This window comes from Apium graveolens, chromosome 10 (genome assembly GCF_009905375.1).
Source record: "Apium graveolens cultivar Ventura chromosome 10, ASM990537v1, whole genome shotgun sequence".
Taxonomy (NCBI): Eukaryota; Viridiplantae; Streptophyta; class Magnoliopsida; order Apiales; family Apiaceae; genus Apium; species Apium graveolens.
The window spans coordinates 152017286-152033971 of NC_133656.1; the positions used below are offsets into that span (position 1 = coordinate 152017286).

The window sequence follows — 16686 nt, forward strand, 5'->3', positions numbered from 1 at the left end:
CGAATTAACCGAAATATATATTAATTATATCTTACATATAACATATTTGTTATTATTATAATATTAATACTAATATTGTTACTAGTGTAAAGGAGACACTATCTGCTATAACTTTATCATAAACTAAGATACAGATTAATAACCTAGATCTTCTTTTTCAACTCCGCATTCGACCTCCGACCTGCAAATCGACTATTCGGTCCAACTATCAGATATTCTTCATCAGTCCAACCTGAATTGGTGACTCAATACTTTTCTGATTTTGAAGTCGAAAACATGATGGCTTAATCTTTTTTCATTGTTCTTTTAATTGATGGTCTTTGCGCATTATAATAAATACTAGTATTGATCTATTGCATTTTGGTTTTTAATCTTCACTGTTATTGATGGTCTCTGCAAATTTTCGGTTTTCTAAATTGAATCGAATAAATCGAAATAATTTGGTTCAGTTTTTCGATCAGTTTATAAGTAACTTCGATACGATTCGATTTCAAAAAAAAAAAAAAATCGGTATTCGATTTTCGACCGAACCGATAAATGCTCGTCAGTTAACCGCATATACACTGTACTTAATCTGTCCCCTTAAGGCATTTTATTATTTGGTCCATGAAAATAGATTAATCCCACAATTAACAAGCCCAACCCCCACAGGCCAAGACGCATCTGTACCCAGTTCATATAAGTGTACATCAAGAGCCCAACAGATTTACTCACAATGATGCAACATTCAAAATTTCTTGAATCCTATTGGCTAAAATTCGTGGAAGCAATTTAAATAATCCACGTGTCATCATCTACTTTAAGAAGCCTCTCGAATTTTATTTTTGTCCCCCCGCGAAAAATCTATTTAACGCGAATCTCTCACTTCAATTTTCTTGCTGCTTCGAAAAAAAAGAAATTCCTTCGTCATCAACAAAAATCCAAAAAATCTATCCTTAATTCTTCAATTTCAAGAATTTCAAAAATCAACCGCGTCGTTTTGGGGCGAAAATATGAATACCCGCGTAGCGTTTTGTGTGGTTTTCTTGGTGGTTTTTGTAGTTGTTGATTCCAAGAAACTTGATCCTTATAAGGTACTATTATTTCTTGAAATTTCTTATATGTATGTATAATTTGTATGTATATGTTTGTTTCTTTATGGGGGTTTTGATTAGAATTACTGGGTTGTTTTTTGATTTAATTGAATTGTGTTGTTTTTGTGGAAATATTTGATTTTGTTGTTATTGTATCAATTGTTGTGGATTTTCTTGATTAGGGTTGCATTTTTTTTGGGGGATTTTATGTATTTTTTCAATGTTTCGATTTTGAGGGGAACGGGGTGGGGAATGAGGATTCACAGGCATCATCTTTTCGGGGTTTCTGTGGGGGAATTTTGTGTTGGTGATGTTTTTATTAGTAATAATGTTTTAGTTTATCTTATGGGGTGAATTGTGCGTTTCAGGTACTTGGGGTCAACAAGAATGCAAGCCAACGTGAAATTCAGAAAGCGTTTCACAAGTATGTTGTTCGAAATGGATTTCTGCATTTGTTATTGTCGAAATTTATGATATTTTTGCTTGACTGAGTATTTATGGTATGGATTAGTGACAATTTTTGAACATATGCTATCTGTTAGGAGTTAGGATTAGTGAATTGTGAATAATTTTATAGAAGGAATTGAACTTAAGCGTCTTCTGATCTTCATTTTGATAAAACAGTTTTTAGAACTTAATAGTATGTTGGATAAATTGCTTAGTGGTGCTGTCATTGTATGATATATTGTAATGTTAACAAGTCGTGATGCCTGACCTGCAAATAAAATTTGGAAGTAAAAGAAGAAGCTGATAAGGATGTTGTTATATGTGTGATGCCATAAGTGTCTGTGTCTAATTTCTAGCAATTCTATTTGTAAGTTTAAAGTTTGTAATGTCTCTGAAATGGCAATCAAACATGAAACTTAACACTTAACAGGATTTTGAAAATTTTGCATGTTTTTAGCGGTTAATGAGTTACGAGTGTCCTAAACTGTTACATAGATAATTTTGAAGACTCGGGGTAACAGAGGTTTCATATAGCCTGAGTTTGCAGCAGTAGCATCTGCTCTTATGTTAATTGGAGAGTTACTTTGTCTCATTGTATCTGTATACATGCTGCCTCATTATTGACAAATATTTCTTGCTTATTAAAGCGATTCCAGCCTTTAGTTTGAGTTTGACCTTGAATGATAAGAAATTGGACATATTACTAATTTGAGGTTCCAATATATATCATCAAATATGTGCTCAGTTGTAGTTCCTGTGGACAAGAACTGTTTTACCTTGGTTTCCATCCCCCACCATCGAAATCATAAAAAGGGTGTATGATGTGATCCCTAAAACTCTTGTGTTCTGAATATGTTTTATAGGCTGTCTCTCCAGTATCATCCTGACAAGAACAAAAATAAGGGTGCCCAAGAGAAGTTTGCTGAAATTAATAATGGTAAGTTAAATGTTGCTTCTTTTATTCCTTTTCGGCACTTTCTCTCAAGGGAAATTATCTGAACTCATGGTAAAAAAAATTGACATTTGTAGCATGAAAAGGTTGCTTTTATTATTGTTTCTATGGACAGTAATTGAATATAACTACGAGTGAAGAATATGTCACACCTATTACTGTACTGGGATTTCTACCTTTTTTGTATTTTAAATAGTAGACATGTCTTTCCAGAAAATAGGCGGTGATCTGCAGTACACTTACACTTTGTTCGCACACACGGTGGGTAACAGTTTTGGTATCGACATGTCTCCCTGACATATATAGAGATATCTCTATACTTCTCGTGATACATAAGCCTGTTCTCTGACTATGTACTTTTCTCGCTACTCGCTAGTTACTAGAGCTTGGATTAATTGATTTTTTTTAATCATGTTTATTCTGGAAACATTAACTGGAGTTTCATATCATATACCTTTTTCAGTGGTTTTTATTAATTAATTAACACACTGGCTACCTGTTTCCAGCTTATGATATCTTATCCGATGAAGAGAAAAGGAAGAATTATGATCTATATGGAGATGAGAGGGCAAATCCTGGATTTGATGGTGGCAGCCCTAACGACCAAGGTTATACATATTTCACAAGTGGTGGGCCAGGACAGGGTGGTTTTAACTTCCGCCCTGATGGATGGCAAAGTATGGGTGGTCAAGGTGGTTCAAAGTCGTTCTCTTTCTCCTTTGGTGGACCTAGCAGTGGCGGTGGTGGTTTCGGTTTAGATGATATTTTCTCCAACTTTTTTGGTGGTAATATGGGAGGTGGGAGCCAGTTTGGTGGGAGTCAGTTTGGAGGGAGCCAATTTGGTAGTTCTGGCAGTTCGTCAAGGCCTGATTCTGGACGCTCTAGGAGCATTCCTTCAGTAAATTCACAGATGTATCAAAAAGAAGTAGCTGACAAAGGAATGACTTGGCTTTTGTTATCATCTATGTCCTCACTTCAGGATATCCAGTATTATGAACCAGTTATACAGGAGGTTGACGGCTCTTTACAAGGGGCAATAAAGGTAACCGATTTTTAGTACTAGTGTTTTTGAACTAATTATTACTCAACAATAAAATTAAAAAATTTATTCCGCGGTATATGATCATATTCAGGTGGGTAAAATAAACTGTGATACTGAAGCATCACTCTGTAAGGAGCTTGGTATATTTCCTCGCAGAACTTCCAGGATATTTATTTATTCTTATGCAGCAAGTGGAAGTGGTTCACTAGTAGAATATAGTGGTGAGTTAGCTGCGAAGAGTTTAAAAACTTTTTGCCAGGAACATTTGCCAAGATTTTCGAAACGTGTCACTTTGGACCAGTTTAAGTTCCCTTCTGGTGATGAAGATTCTTTACCAACAGTGATGCTTCTTTCCACAAAGAAAGACACACCTATTATCTGGCGTGCTCTTAGTGGTTTATATCAGAAGAAATTTCACCTCTATGATGCACAGGTGAGTGTTTATTTACAATTGGTTACTTGTTAGTTTGTTTATAGTGGTACCGTGATAGTAAGCTAAACAAGCTGTTTTATCTACTGTTAATTTTTTTTTCCTCTCTGTTTCAGCTCTTTATTATATTTATCTATGTTACAGGTTCATGATACATCAGATCCAATGGTGAAGAAGTTAGGCGTTGACTCACTTCCGGCTTTGGTTGGTTGGACTTCAAAAGGGGAGAAGCATATATTAAAAACAGGGATCTCTGTAAAAGATTTAAAATCTGCAGTTCACGATCTTAGTGGTTTACTTGATGGGTTTGAGAAAAAGAATAAAAAGTCTGGTGGTTCAACAAGTAGAAGACAACAGACTGAATCAGAGGACAAGCACATACCAATGCTTACCGGATCAAATTTTGATTCTGTCTGTGGTGAGAATATTCCTGTTTGCGTAATTGGTGTTTTCAAGTCATCCAAAACAAGGACCAAGCTGGAATCAATTTTATTGGAGGTGAGTACCTGTGATCTTTTAGATTTAACACAAGGAGAAATACATGTTATGTTCATATATATGCTTACGTTACAAATTTGTAGTGTGACTGGTGTCTATTGATTGATATTGAGTTACACCTCATAGTCTCTTCATATTGATTTACAAATTATCTGCATTGCTTGTTTGTATAGGTTTCCCATAAATCATTATCAAGACGTCAATATGCCTCTGGCGCAAAAGACACCATCGCGTATGCTCTTTTGGATGCAACAAAGCAGGCATCGTTCTTAAACGCATTTGATAAATATGGATATAAATCATCAGATAGTGTTTTGGTGGCCTACAAACCACGAAAGGATAAGTTTGCAGCATATGTGGGTGAAATATCTATGGAGGAAGTAGAGAAATTTATGGGTTCAGTCCTCAACGGCGATGTACAATTTTCAAAAACAAGGCAGAAACCAAAACTGAAGTGAGAGATGGATAGCTAGTTGTAGCAAAGATCAGAATCAGTTGACACCCACATTGTTTGTATATTGTAGCACAAGTTACACAGAGAATCAGTTTCTGCAGTTATTTTTTAACTGCGCGCGTGTACAGACGAGTGAGTTAAATTTAAAAGAACCAGGCGCTCTGGCAGAATATAGGGGAATCATGTAAATTACCAATTTAAAGGATGTCTTACTTTCTAATAGATTGTCATCTATCTGCAAAATAAATAAAAAAAATAAATAAATAAATTTAGCTAATACAAGATGTATGGACTAGAAATTTAGAATTGATTTCCAGAACATTTGTATCTGTGAGTTGCGATTCACAGGACGCAATTGTGATACTAGATATATTATATTATTAAATTAAAATATGAACTAGATTTTTTAAATTATTTTTTATTAAATTTTGAAGGTTAACCAGGCTCTTCGGAAAGGAAATCGGAATTGCTACTTAAAACCTAAAATCTGACTTGATTTTTCTTGAAGAAAAGAAAGAGGTGAATTTGATTCTTCAAAAACGTAACAAAAAGGAATCAGTAGGACTAGTAAATAAGCATGTTCAACTTGTTTGTTTTTATTGGAATAAGCATATTTAGGAAAATATTATTTTCAGAACTAATTTTTAATTTTTAGAATAAAGTTGATATAAAAAGACAAAATTTTCATTGGAAACACTATTTATGAGAATATTATCCTCTTTTCAATATATTTTGCTCTGAAAATTAAAATTGAGCTCTAAAAATAACAATTCTCCATATTTAATTTATTTATTAACTTTTGTAAAAATAAACTAATTTGTTAACTTGACTGTAATTTGTAGTTGCAAAACAAAATTATAAATAGCCTAGAAAAAAGATGACATGGATAGACGGTGCAGTTCATGCAAATATGGGAGGAGCAAAACCAGTGCGCTCACAGTTTGTTCTCGTACCTTCTGTTCACAGTTTGTCGGTAACGTGAGAAATTTCCGTGTATATATATATATATATATATATTTGCAAAAATAATAGTGAAAAAATCTAAATATTGACTGACGGCATGACGAAAAGAATCCAGCTGCATGAAACTTGAATGAAAAGAAAATGATCTCTCTCTCACAGGCCAAAATCTTTAAATATTTACCCGACAACACGTGGTCAACAAGTCAAATACCAGTAGAATTTAGTGTTATAATTAACTCTTAATATGACTCCACTTTAATTCAGTCGGTACGTAATTAGGGGTCCAGGCCTCTGCCACATCTTCACCGGTTTCCAAGTACTATTGCAAAAGAGGAAACGACTCAATTATAAACTAATAATCATTTCATATATATACCTCTATTTTAGACAAAACTGTCTTCAAAACTCTAGACAACCCTTAATTCTACTATATAATTTTATTAAAAATTGTTAAATTTTATTTTTAAAAAATATAAAATTCGTTATTAATGTAGAATAATAATTATATTTGAATATATTTAAAAGTTTAACAATTAAAATTTAGAAAAAGAATAATTTTAAATTTGATTTTATTGTGAAATAATTCTAGATAAATGTATATTTAAAACAAAATCACTTTAAATTATTTAATTAAATTTTAATAACTTTTTAAATAAAAAATTTGTACAACTGTATTTTTAATTTAGTAATTAAAATTTATAATTATAAATGATAAAAAATATAATAAATGATGTATTATATATCTTTTTTAATAATAATTTTCTATGGACCCTATACAAAAAGCCTTTCCATGCATTGACACTCTCCTCTCCATATATAGTAGTAGTGTTTATTTCTGCAAATCAGGACATGTGTAAATGTATTCCTGTTAATCAGAATTTTTTTAAAAAATTAGCCAATCAAAATTCATTATTTTGCATGTGACAAATAAAAAATAAAAAAAAAAAGAAAATGTTTTTGGAGATTATATTATATATTTGTACGTGAGTAAAAAGGGAGAAAATACTAATAAAAAAATATTTCCAAGTTTTATCCAGCAAATAAAACACTATAATATTAAAATCAGCTAATTAAGAAACCAAAACCAAACATGCCGCAAAGCATATATATGCACATCATCAAAGATTCAAAATCCACCGATTTTTTTTGTTACGGGCCTCTTCTAAACCGCCCCCAGTTTGTCTTTTCTTTTTCTCCAATCCTTTCCATTTTAAACTCTCCCCTTAAACCCTCACACCATACATATAAATACCCCCACCCTCTCATATCTCGTATCACACACATCTTTCTCTCTTCTCTTTTCACACACATACTAATCTCTTAAACCCTACAACTTTCTATATTTTTATCATGGACACCAAGATTTTAACCGTTACCACCTCTCCCCCTACATGCAACGATCTCGGCTCACCTCCGAAAAATAGTTCCGTTTCTCCCATGCACAACAATTCCACCAATGTTAACTCATCCGAGGCCACACTAGGCCGTCACTTGGCACGCAGGCTAGTTCAGATCGGGGTCAACGATGTTTTTTCGGTTCCCGGGGATTTTAATCTCACGCTTCTGGATCATCTTCTCGCGGAGCCAGGGCTTGAGTTAGTTGGATGCTGTAATGAGCTTAATGCTGGATACGCGGCTGATGGTTATGCCAGGTCTCGTGGCGTTGGTGCATGTGTTGTTACTTTTACTGTTGGTGGATTGAGTGTGATTAATGCCATTGCTGGCGCTTATAGTGAGAATCTTCCGATTATTTGTATTGTTGGAGGCCCGAATTCGAATGATTATGGGACTAACAGAGTGCTTCATCATACTATTGGCTTGCCTGATTTTTCTCAGGAGCTTCGTTGCTTTCAGACTGTCACTTGCTTCCAGGTATCGCATATTTTTCTATTTGCTTTACTACTTGTTATGGCCATAACGATCATTTTATCTGTATAATACAGTTGTTTTTCTTTTGCAAGTATTGAAATACACCATGTATTTACTTAACTCCACTAAGTATGTATTTAGGACCATTTTTCTCATCTATTGTTCAATTGATATCAATATTTATTAAAAATTGTACGCTTTGTCGTGTTGAATTTTGTGTGGTGTGGTGGTTTTTTAGGCTGTGGTCAATAATCTGGAAGATGCGCATGAACTGATTGATACTGCGATTTCTACTGCATTGAAAGAAAGCAAACCTGTTTACATAAGTGTGGGATGTAATTTGGCTGCAATTCCACATCCTACTTTTAGCAGGGAACCAGTTCCTTTTTCTCTCTCCCCCAAGTAAGCATTCTTTCCTAATGATGCATTGAGTTTTATCGTGTTCAATTTGGAATTTTAATAGTATGTTGTTATGGGTCTATGTGTGATTGTATTAAGAATCTATTTGGATTGTGTAGATTGAGTAACAAGATGGGTTTGGAAGCTGCTGTAGAGGCCACAGCTGCGTTCTTGAACAAGGCTGTGAAGCCAGTAATGATTGGTGGACCTAAAATGCGTGTGGCTAAAGCTTGTGAAGCTTTTGTTGAATTGGCTGATGCTTGTGGCTATCCTATTTCTGTAATGCCATCCGCCAAAGGGATGGTGCCTGAACATCACCCACATTTCATTGGGACGTATTGGGGTGCAGTGAGCACTTCTTTCTGTGCGGAGATTGTGGAATCAGCTGATGCCTACTTGTTTGCTGGACCGATATTTAATGACTACAGCTCTGTTGGGTACTCTTTGCTTCTCAAGAAGGAGAAGGCAATCATCTTGCAGCCCGACCGTGTGGTGATTGCAAATGGTCCTACATTTGGATGCATTCTTATGAAGGATTTCCTTCAAGCCCTCGCGAAGAGGATTAAGCACAACAATACTGCCTACGAGAACTACTACAGGATTTATGTACCAGAAGGGCTTCCTCTGAAAAGTGCACCTAAGGAGCCTCTAAGGGTTAATGTTCTGTTCCAGCATATACAGAACATGTTGTCTGGTGACACTGCTGTCATTGCCGAGACAGGGGACTCTTGGTTCAATTGCCAGAAGCTAAAGTTGCCAAAAGGATGCGGGTGAGCATCACTCTTACAATTTAGTTTTCTTTTCTACATTTGTTTTCATTTGTTTAACGGTAAGAATAATTAATAATGCAGGTATGAATTCCAAATGCAATATGGATCCATTGGATGGTCTGTGGGTGCAACTCTTGGTTATGCACAAGCTGACAAGAATAAGAGAGTAATTTCTTGCATCGGTGATGGGAGCTTCCAGGTAATGTTTCTTGTACCAAACCTTAAGTTCTTGCTGATACTTAAATTGTGCATGAAAATCTTGGACTATCATGATACATTAGCATTAGCAACTTGTCTAGTTTAAATAATTCATCATCTGAAAATTGTGGAAGTGAGTTGGCAGAATGTAGAACTGGACGATAAGCTAAAATATTTGTCTATGTTCAGATCAAAGATATGAAAGTGATTACCCCTGCCTAGAATTTGTAATGTGATTATATAACTAACATCATACATGGTTCATCTCTTGCAGGTTACTGCACAGGATGTATCAACAATGTTGCGATGTGGTCAGAATCCGATAATATTCCTGATAAACAACGGTGGTTACACCATCGAAGTTGAGATCCATGATGGACCATACAATGTAATTAAGAACTGGAACTACACTGCACTGGTTGATGCAATCCATAATGGAGAAGGAAAATGCTGGACTGCTAAGGTCAGTCAGGATCAAAGAATTACGGATTATTACTTTCTAGCAACATGAAGCCATTTGTTGAATTCTTGTTTACACCATCATAATTCTCGAATTATAATTTCAGGTCCGCTGTGAGGAGGATCTCGTGGAAGCAATTGAGACGGCAACTGGAGAGAAAAAGGACTGTCTTTGCTTCATAGAAGTGATATGTCACAAGGACGACACAAGCAAAGAGTTGCTCGAATGGGGATCTCGGGTCTCTGCTGCTAACAGCCGCCCTCCCAACCCCCAGTAGATCTTTTGCTGTTGCTACACCCTGGAGGGAATTTTATTATATGCCTGAACATTGCCTAGCAGTTTTAAGTTTCTAAATATTAAGGAATTCGATAATTTTGTTTAGTGGAAATTAGTATCACGTACTTGAACTTGGTATGTTTCTGCTATTGCTTCATTTGGATTATTAAAATTAATATTTAATTAAAATATTCATTTTTGTTGGAAGCTTTTATCATTCAAACTCTAAACTACATGTGGTCGTATATTTCTCGGATCTAAGCCGTAGAGATTATCTTTTGGTATTCACTGCTCTGTTTTAGGAGTACTTTTTAATTTACGATCCGTCGCTTCGACACAAGGGTTAGCTGGTCCTTTTTATCTTCCCTTGCTTCCCTCTTGTCCAAATGAATTTCTGGTCGTGTGTTTAGTTTTCTTGTTTGTCTATGTATGTGTTTGTCTCGTCCCTTTTTGTGCAATATTGGGCACCTCCCTTTTCATCGCCTGCATGTCAGTACTAGAGAAAGCCTCGCATGGCTTTATTTTCACAACCTGATTAACATAGATGCCATGTAATTGTTGCATTTGTATAACGCTTACTGAAGTGTGTAAGCATTTCTAAATGTAGTTAATATCATCATCGCATAGAGATCCACATCCCCTTAGCCTAGATGTCAAGTGATTCTGTGCTTATGTTGAGAGGTGAACGTGACCCTTTTTTTTAAAGGGTTGTATAGTTGACATCCCTTCATTGTGTCACATACTTATTTTTTTGCTATTGTTACTAGTGACTTTTGGTTATTGAAGAGTTTTTTACCATAAAGGGTCCATTATATTAATAAGCATTTTGACAACTCATTTTTTATTGTGCGTCATTAGACCCACAATATAAAAACCTAAATATAATTATTTATACATAATATATAGTGTATTACTTGGACTTGAAGGTATAACAATAACGGGTAATGATAAAACGGCATAATAAAAGTTGACAATCTTTCCACCCACAAAAAAATGAATCCATCTGATTTTTACTTACACAGAAATATAGCATATATTAATAATAATACATCATAAAGATTAAAAATAATTAAAAAATGAGACATGCTCACACTCGATTTGTTATTTGATTGTAAGGGGAAAACTTTAGCTGGAATATCATAGTTGCGACAAATAGAAAGAAAAAAGAGCCGATGATGACGACCGTATTGGCTAGTGCTATTGAGTGGGATAGCACGACATATGTTCCGGAGATAAAAGTAATCATCATCCCGACAACAGAACATAGGTTGAGCACTTGTGCTGGAGCAGAAAATCTTCCCCCCAGAGGAGTATCTGTATAAGAAGATTCCAAGAAGTACAAAAATAAGCAACATGCTGATTGTACTAAAGTTACTGTATCAGATATCATAAATATTTTGAAAGCCATCTTCTGTGAAGAAACCGCCAATCCTTGACCTGGATCTCCGCTTTGATAGAGTCCGCCTGGCATTGTGAAACCAACCGTAAAAGCTATTGTTGTTATGAGTGCAGTAATGACTATCTGGCTACTGTCCCTTTCTTTAGCCCATTTACTCGTTTCCCTCATCGACTGCTTTTTAACCACATCAAATTTCACATTTTTTCTTGACCGTTTAGTTACAGGTACTAAACTGGTGCTCGAGCTTTCCGTCAACCCCAGAGGCATTAAACTTTCGCTTGTGCTCGATCTTTTCCTCCATATAAAAGGCAGAGTATTTTGCATAGAATCAATCGCGCGTTTAATGCTTAGCTAGACCAAAGAAGCATCTCAAATTAAATGGATGAGGTCTCTTACAATTATCTTAATTTGTAACTATAAATAATACGGCAATTTTATGAGTAAATCATTTTATTGGGCACCCCAAAATATATCATTTTAGAGGCACTTTTTTCTTTTATCAAGGAGCAAAAGGAAAAATGTGAAGTACGTAGAGGCTCAAAAGAAAGAAACAATAAATTGTACTCTCTCTATCCCAATCATTTCTTTACACTTTATTTTTTAAATATCCCATCCAATTTTTTATATTTCAAAAATTACCAAAAATAGTCAATGGGTATCACCATTTTCCTATTTTTCCTCTTTCTTTATACTACTTTTACCATACTATATCTTTTTTATATATTAAAAATTAATGGGTTCTACCGCTTCACCCACTTTTCTTTCTTTTTTTCACTATTTTACACATATTTCTTAACGTTCGTGCTAAAATCAAACATAAAAAATTGGCAGGGAGGGAGGGAGTTTGATTTGTATAATTGCGGGTTAAAATTTTTGAGACGCTTGGGGCTTGCAATTCGCAGGGCCGCCCCCCGAGGATTTCCTTGATTCACTCATGTGTATGTCAGAAACTTTTATTACTAATGACATAAAACATATGGATGATTTCTATCTAATACTGTAGTACTAAAGATAAGATAATAATATAAAAAAAGAAATTTGCAGTACCTGATCACCAATAATCTCCTCTTTAAAATACAACATGTCTGCGGGAGTCCAATTTTTGTTGTTTCTTGTCATCATATCAACTGGCCATTTGTACTTGCCCATTAACTCGTATATGTAACAACCATGGCATATAAGTAAATGCAAAGGTGTATTGCCGTTGACATCCTTGCCATTGTGAATTTCTTCAATATATTTTGGTCGACAATGTTTTAATATACTTCGTACCATTTCTTTATTTTTTTGAACTGCCGCCAAGTGCAATATATTTTGATCCTCATTGTTGGCAACGATACATGAGTCTGGTAATAATATCATAAGACGTATTACCGTAGATACATGCCCTTCTTTAGCTGCTACACATAGTGGTGTTGGTATCTTCTTCTTATACCCAACTTCACTTTCAACAGACCCTTGAGCATTTACTATCATTTCAAGTACAGAATCATATTTGTAAAATGCGGCATAATGAAGCGGTGTCCGTCCTATGTCGTCAACATAGTTTACAGGATGATTGGCTCTTCGCAAGATACTAATGACAGATTCTGAGATGAAACATATATTTACTGAAAGTCAGTAAGACACAAATGTAACAAGCTATTTTGGCACAAAAAATAAATAGATGGGAATACTTTGTACCTTTATCGCGCCCTATAATAGCAGCACATAACGCAGTTTGACCTTTGTGAACATGGTTATTTTGATCTTCATACTTGTCACATAATAGAGCGACCATACCTCTGTACCCCTGTTCAGCGGCTTTGTAGATTGTAGACTTAAAATCACTCTGTTTATTTATGATTAGCAATGAGGGATCAACCTCTAATAGATATTTAGCCACGCCCAGGTGATTTCTTTGCACTGCTAGGTGCAGGGCAGTGTCCTTATCCTTCTTATTACATTGTCTAAGAAAACTTTTAACACTGCTGTATGATCTATTGGTTGAAGAAGCTGCCTTTTTGGCTCCATCAATGATTGCTTTAACCACAGATAGACCTTCATCCCTTCCTGCAACCAAATTGCAAGTCATAATCATGCCTTCCATTTTTGTTAATTACAAGTCTTGGTTTCAAACCTAATATTATTAGGGGTTTAGTCCCCACTATTCATACATTCAACTACAATTTTTTTTGTTATTATTCTAACAATTTACAATTATTTGTCAACTTACATTTAATTTCTACAGGTTTTTACTTAGTATCATGTTAAACATATTACTATATGAGGTATGTATTTAGCACTACAACATATCATGTCATTTACAATAGAAAATTTACGAGAGAATTATTGGGCACGACTAACTTGAGATGAAATTTTAAATCCACCGTAAGTCTGTCGTAATTACTTACGACGGAAATGTAAGTTGATTATTTTATTAATAAAATTTGGAGCCAGTCGAATAAAAAAAGCGGAAATCAGCCTAATTTTCTGTCGTACATAGCTTGATTTGTTGCAGTGCTATGAAGTTATTGTTATAGTATTTCACCCTAATTTACAGTTTTAAATAGCTTGAAGCATAAAAGTCAGAAAAGATGGTCGGTTCTCTGAGAGAGAAAAGTTATAAATTTATATGATCAACTCTGGATATATCTTATTTTCTAAAATATAGATCAGGTAAAATGAGCAAGAATTGAAATTAGTGTGTACATAAAGATATAAAAAGCATACCTTCAGTAAGCATCATAATTGCAGCATGCAAAGCAGTTGTAGCATCAGGACCGGCTAGCCCCGGAGCTGTGCAAGCTTCACAGATCATTTTTACTATTTCTTCATATCCCAGTTTGGCCGCAAGATAGATTGGAGTTTCACCCTTACTGTTTTGAATATGCCTATCATCTCGATCGGCCTCAACTAGCCACTTAGCAGTAGCCATGTCACCATTGCTCACTGCTAGGTGTAGTGCAGTGTTCAAACTGTCATTAGGATGCCTAATAAAGTCTTCAAAACAGGTAATTTGATTGTCCGGATTGTCATTAGCTGAAGAAGCGAACAAGCGTCCGGCTGCTTCAATTAGGACCTTAACCACTTCAGTGTTTCCAAAATCTGCTGCAACGTGAAGTGCAGTTTCCTTATTTGAATCCAGCCTGGCCAAAATTTTTTTGTCTGCATATTTTCTCAAAAAGATTCGCACGCGTTCTGCATTTCCGATCATAGATTCAGAGTGAAGTATAGCACAGTTGTCGTAGTCTATGCCCTCTGCGTTAGCTATAAGCTCATGAAATTCAATATCATCATCTCGGGCAAAGGCAGCTTCTTCTACCGTAGTTCCATCATCGACATCGGCAATGGTCAGACTATGATCAGCTGCCATGACTTCGGCATCAGATTCTCCGGCAGTGGCAGACGCAAATAGTGGATCTCTACCCATAATTAAGTATATTTTACTCGGTGTATCTGAAGATGAAAGTTTTTCTAGCTTCTAGTTACTCAAACATTACTTGTGCAAGTATAAATAGGATTCGTCTTGGAGTACCTTTTGTGCCACGTGTACATGTTAAACAAAAAAACTAAACCAATAAAAATAATTTACACTTATTAATTTTGGCGATTAGTATGTGTCCCTAGACCGTCCGGGCCCGTTTTACCCCTTCTCCCGAGTTTTAAAAGGGTGAAGGATAAGTAAATAGTTTCACTTTCATTTCTAATCGTGCTTCCGAATTTTTAAAATAAACAAAAGCAAGTGATCAATATAAATTTTAGATATTTTACCTCCAAAACTTTCATCCGTTTTTAGGATGAAACTACTTTACCTTCCTATCACTTACTTCGTTTCCTAATAGAAACTCGGGAGTAAGGTCTTAGTCTAGCCTTTAAGGAAAAAACTAGATTGCGTTTCATTATTCGTTTTAACCCTGCTCGTAAGCATGTGCATTGTATTGATAACAACGTTTTATTATAAGATTTTTAGGCAATATGGGATGGATCTGGTTCATTGTTTTAGATCAACAATTCAATAATTAATGGTGTTTTTTGCCCGGTTACTAGCGTATGACGTTTAGAGTATGACGTTTAAGGATGATCACAGGATCTGGTTTGAAATAATCAAATCTAGACTTCAATTTTTATCATACTTGAGCTTGGCTTGAATTTGAAATATCCGAAAATTGAGATCCAGCCCAATCTAATGACTTTCATTTCGAGAAATGTCAAAAGCACAACAAATAGCATAAAAAATAATATAAAATGACGTATTGTGGTTGAAGTGGTAATATGGAATAATGTAATGATTTAGTTAGTGATATTAGTGTGAATATTGGTGTTCATTTTTACCTAAGAATAGTGATATTTTATAATTAATTTGGGAACTAATTTATGTTTCTAGTACTTTTTTATTTCAAAATTTAAATTGTGATCGAATTTAGATCGAATTTTGAATTTCGAATGGGATTTCAATGCGTTATATATTAAATAAAAATTTATAATAAAAAATTCCCAGATTAAAAAGGATTTATATTAAAATTCAAAATTAAAAAATGGGGATTGGCAGGTATAATGTTCATATTAGAGTCATTTGGTTCTCCATATTGATCATATTGAACAAACACACCAAACACATGTTGCACAAGCTACTACTTCCATAAATCACCCAACGTCATCTATTATTTATAGAAATGTAACAAATATAAGTCAGAAGATTAGAGCAATTTTAGATCTTATCTTAGCAACTAAGCAATTCTCTCTGAATATAACAAACTCTCTGTATAGTTTTAACTCAAGCTATGAATATACATTTTGCTTCTTAGTTTTGTTTGTTCATTTACACATCAAGATCTAGATTCAGAAAGATAACATGGTATCAGAGCTTGTGATGACGATCGTGATGAAGATTGCAATGTTCGAGAACGATTGATTCTGCATTTCAGATCCGTTTGTTTTTTTCATCAAACATACAAGATGTTCTCTAATCTAATCTTCATGAACTGTCTGTTTTAGTGAGAATAGTTGAAGATCTGTTTACAAATCGATGTGTTTTGTTTGATTGATACCTGATAGATTGAGTATCTGTTATTTCTGTTTCGATCTGTTTCGATTGAGTAAACTATTTGATTGAGTATCATTCTTAATGATAACATAATTCTGAAAGATGTTCTACATGTGCCTGATTTTCACTTCTTTCTTATTTCTGTTAGTAAGTTGTGCAAGGATCTAAATTGCCACATATTTTTTTCTGACAAGAGATATGCTCTACAGGTCCTTTCTCAGAAAGAACCAGTGATGCTTCTAGGTGACTTGAGAGATGGATTATATAATGTTTCTGCCAGCAAATCCTTAGCATTTCAGTCTGTTTGTAATATTTCTAATTCTCAGAATTTGGACAACACCAAGCTGTGGCATATGAGGATGGGGCATCTGTCTTTCAATCAATTGAAAATGCTTAAGCCTGAATGTAATGATTTTAGTACTATAGTGTG

At 34.7% G+C, this 16686-nt stretch overlaps 2 protein-coding genes across 2 annotated transcripts; both read left to right on the forward strand.

Moving 5' to 3' along the window:
* Window positions 1-815: 815 nt before the first annotated feature.
* LOC141691318 (dnaJ protein ERDJ3A) lies at window positions 816-5118 on the forward strand. The gene is made up of 7 exons (XM_074496050.1): window positions 816-1073; window positions 1442-1497; window positions 2384-2457; window positions 2979-3514; window positions 3606-3947; window positions 4089-4442; window positions 4616-5118. Exons 1-7 carry the CDS (start codon window positions 993-995, stop codon window positions 4898-4900), a joined length of 1728 nt encoding a protein of 575 aa, XP_074352151.1. The 5' UTR covers window positions 816-992; the 3' UTR covers window positions 4901-5118.
* A 2020-nt stretch (window positions 5119-7138) lies between these two features.
* On the forward strand, window positions 7139-9972 carry LOC141692580 (pyruvate decarboxylase 2). Its single transcript, XM_074497470.1, has 6 exons — window positions 7139-7731; window positions 7967-8130; window positions 8247-8897; window positions 8979-9096; window positions 9370-9558; window positions 9662-9972. Exons 1-6 carry the CDS (start codon window positions 7210-7212, stop codon window positions 9830-9832), a joined length of 1815 nt encoding a protein of 604 aa, XP_074353571.1. The 5' UTR covers window positions 7139-7209; the 3' UTR covers window positions 9833-9972.
* The last annotated feature ends 6714 nt before the right edge of the window (window positions 9973-16686 follow it).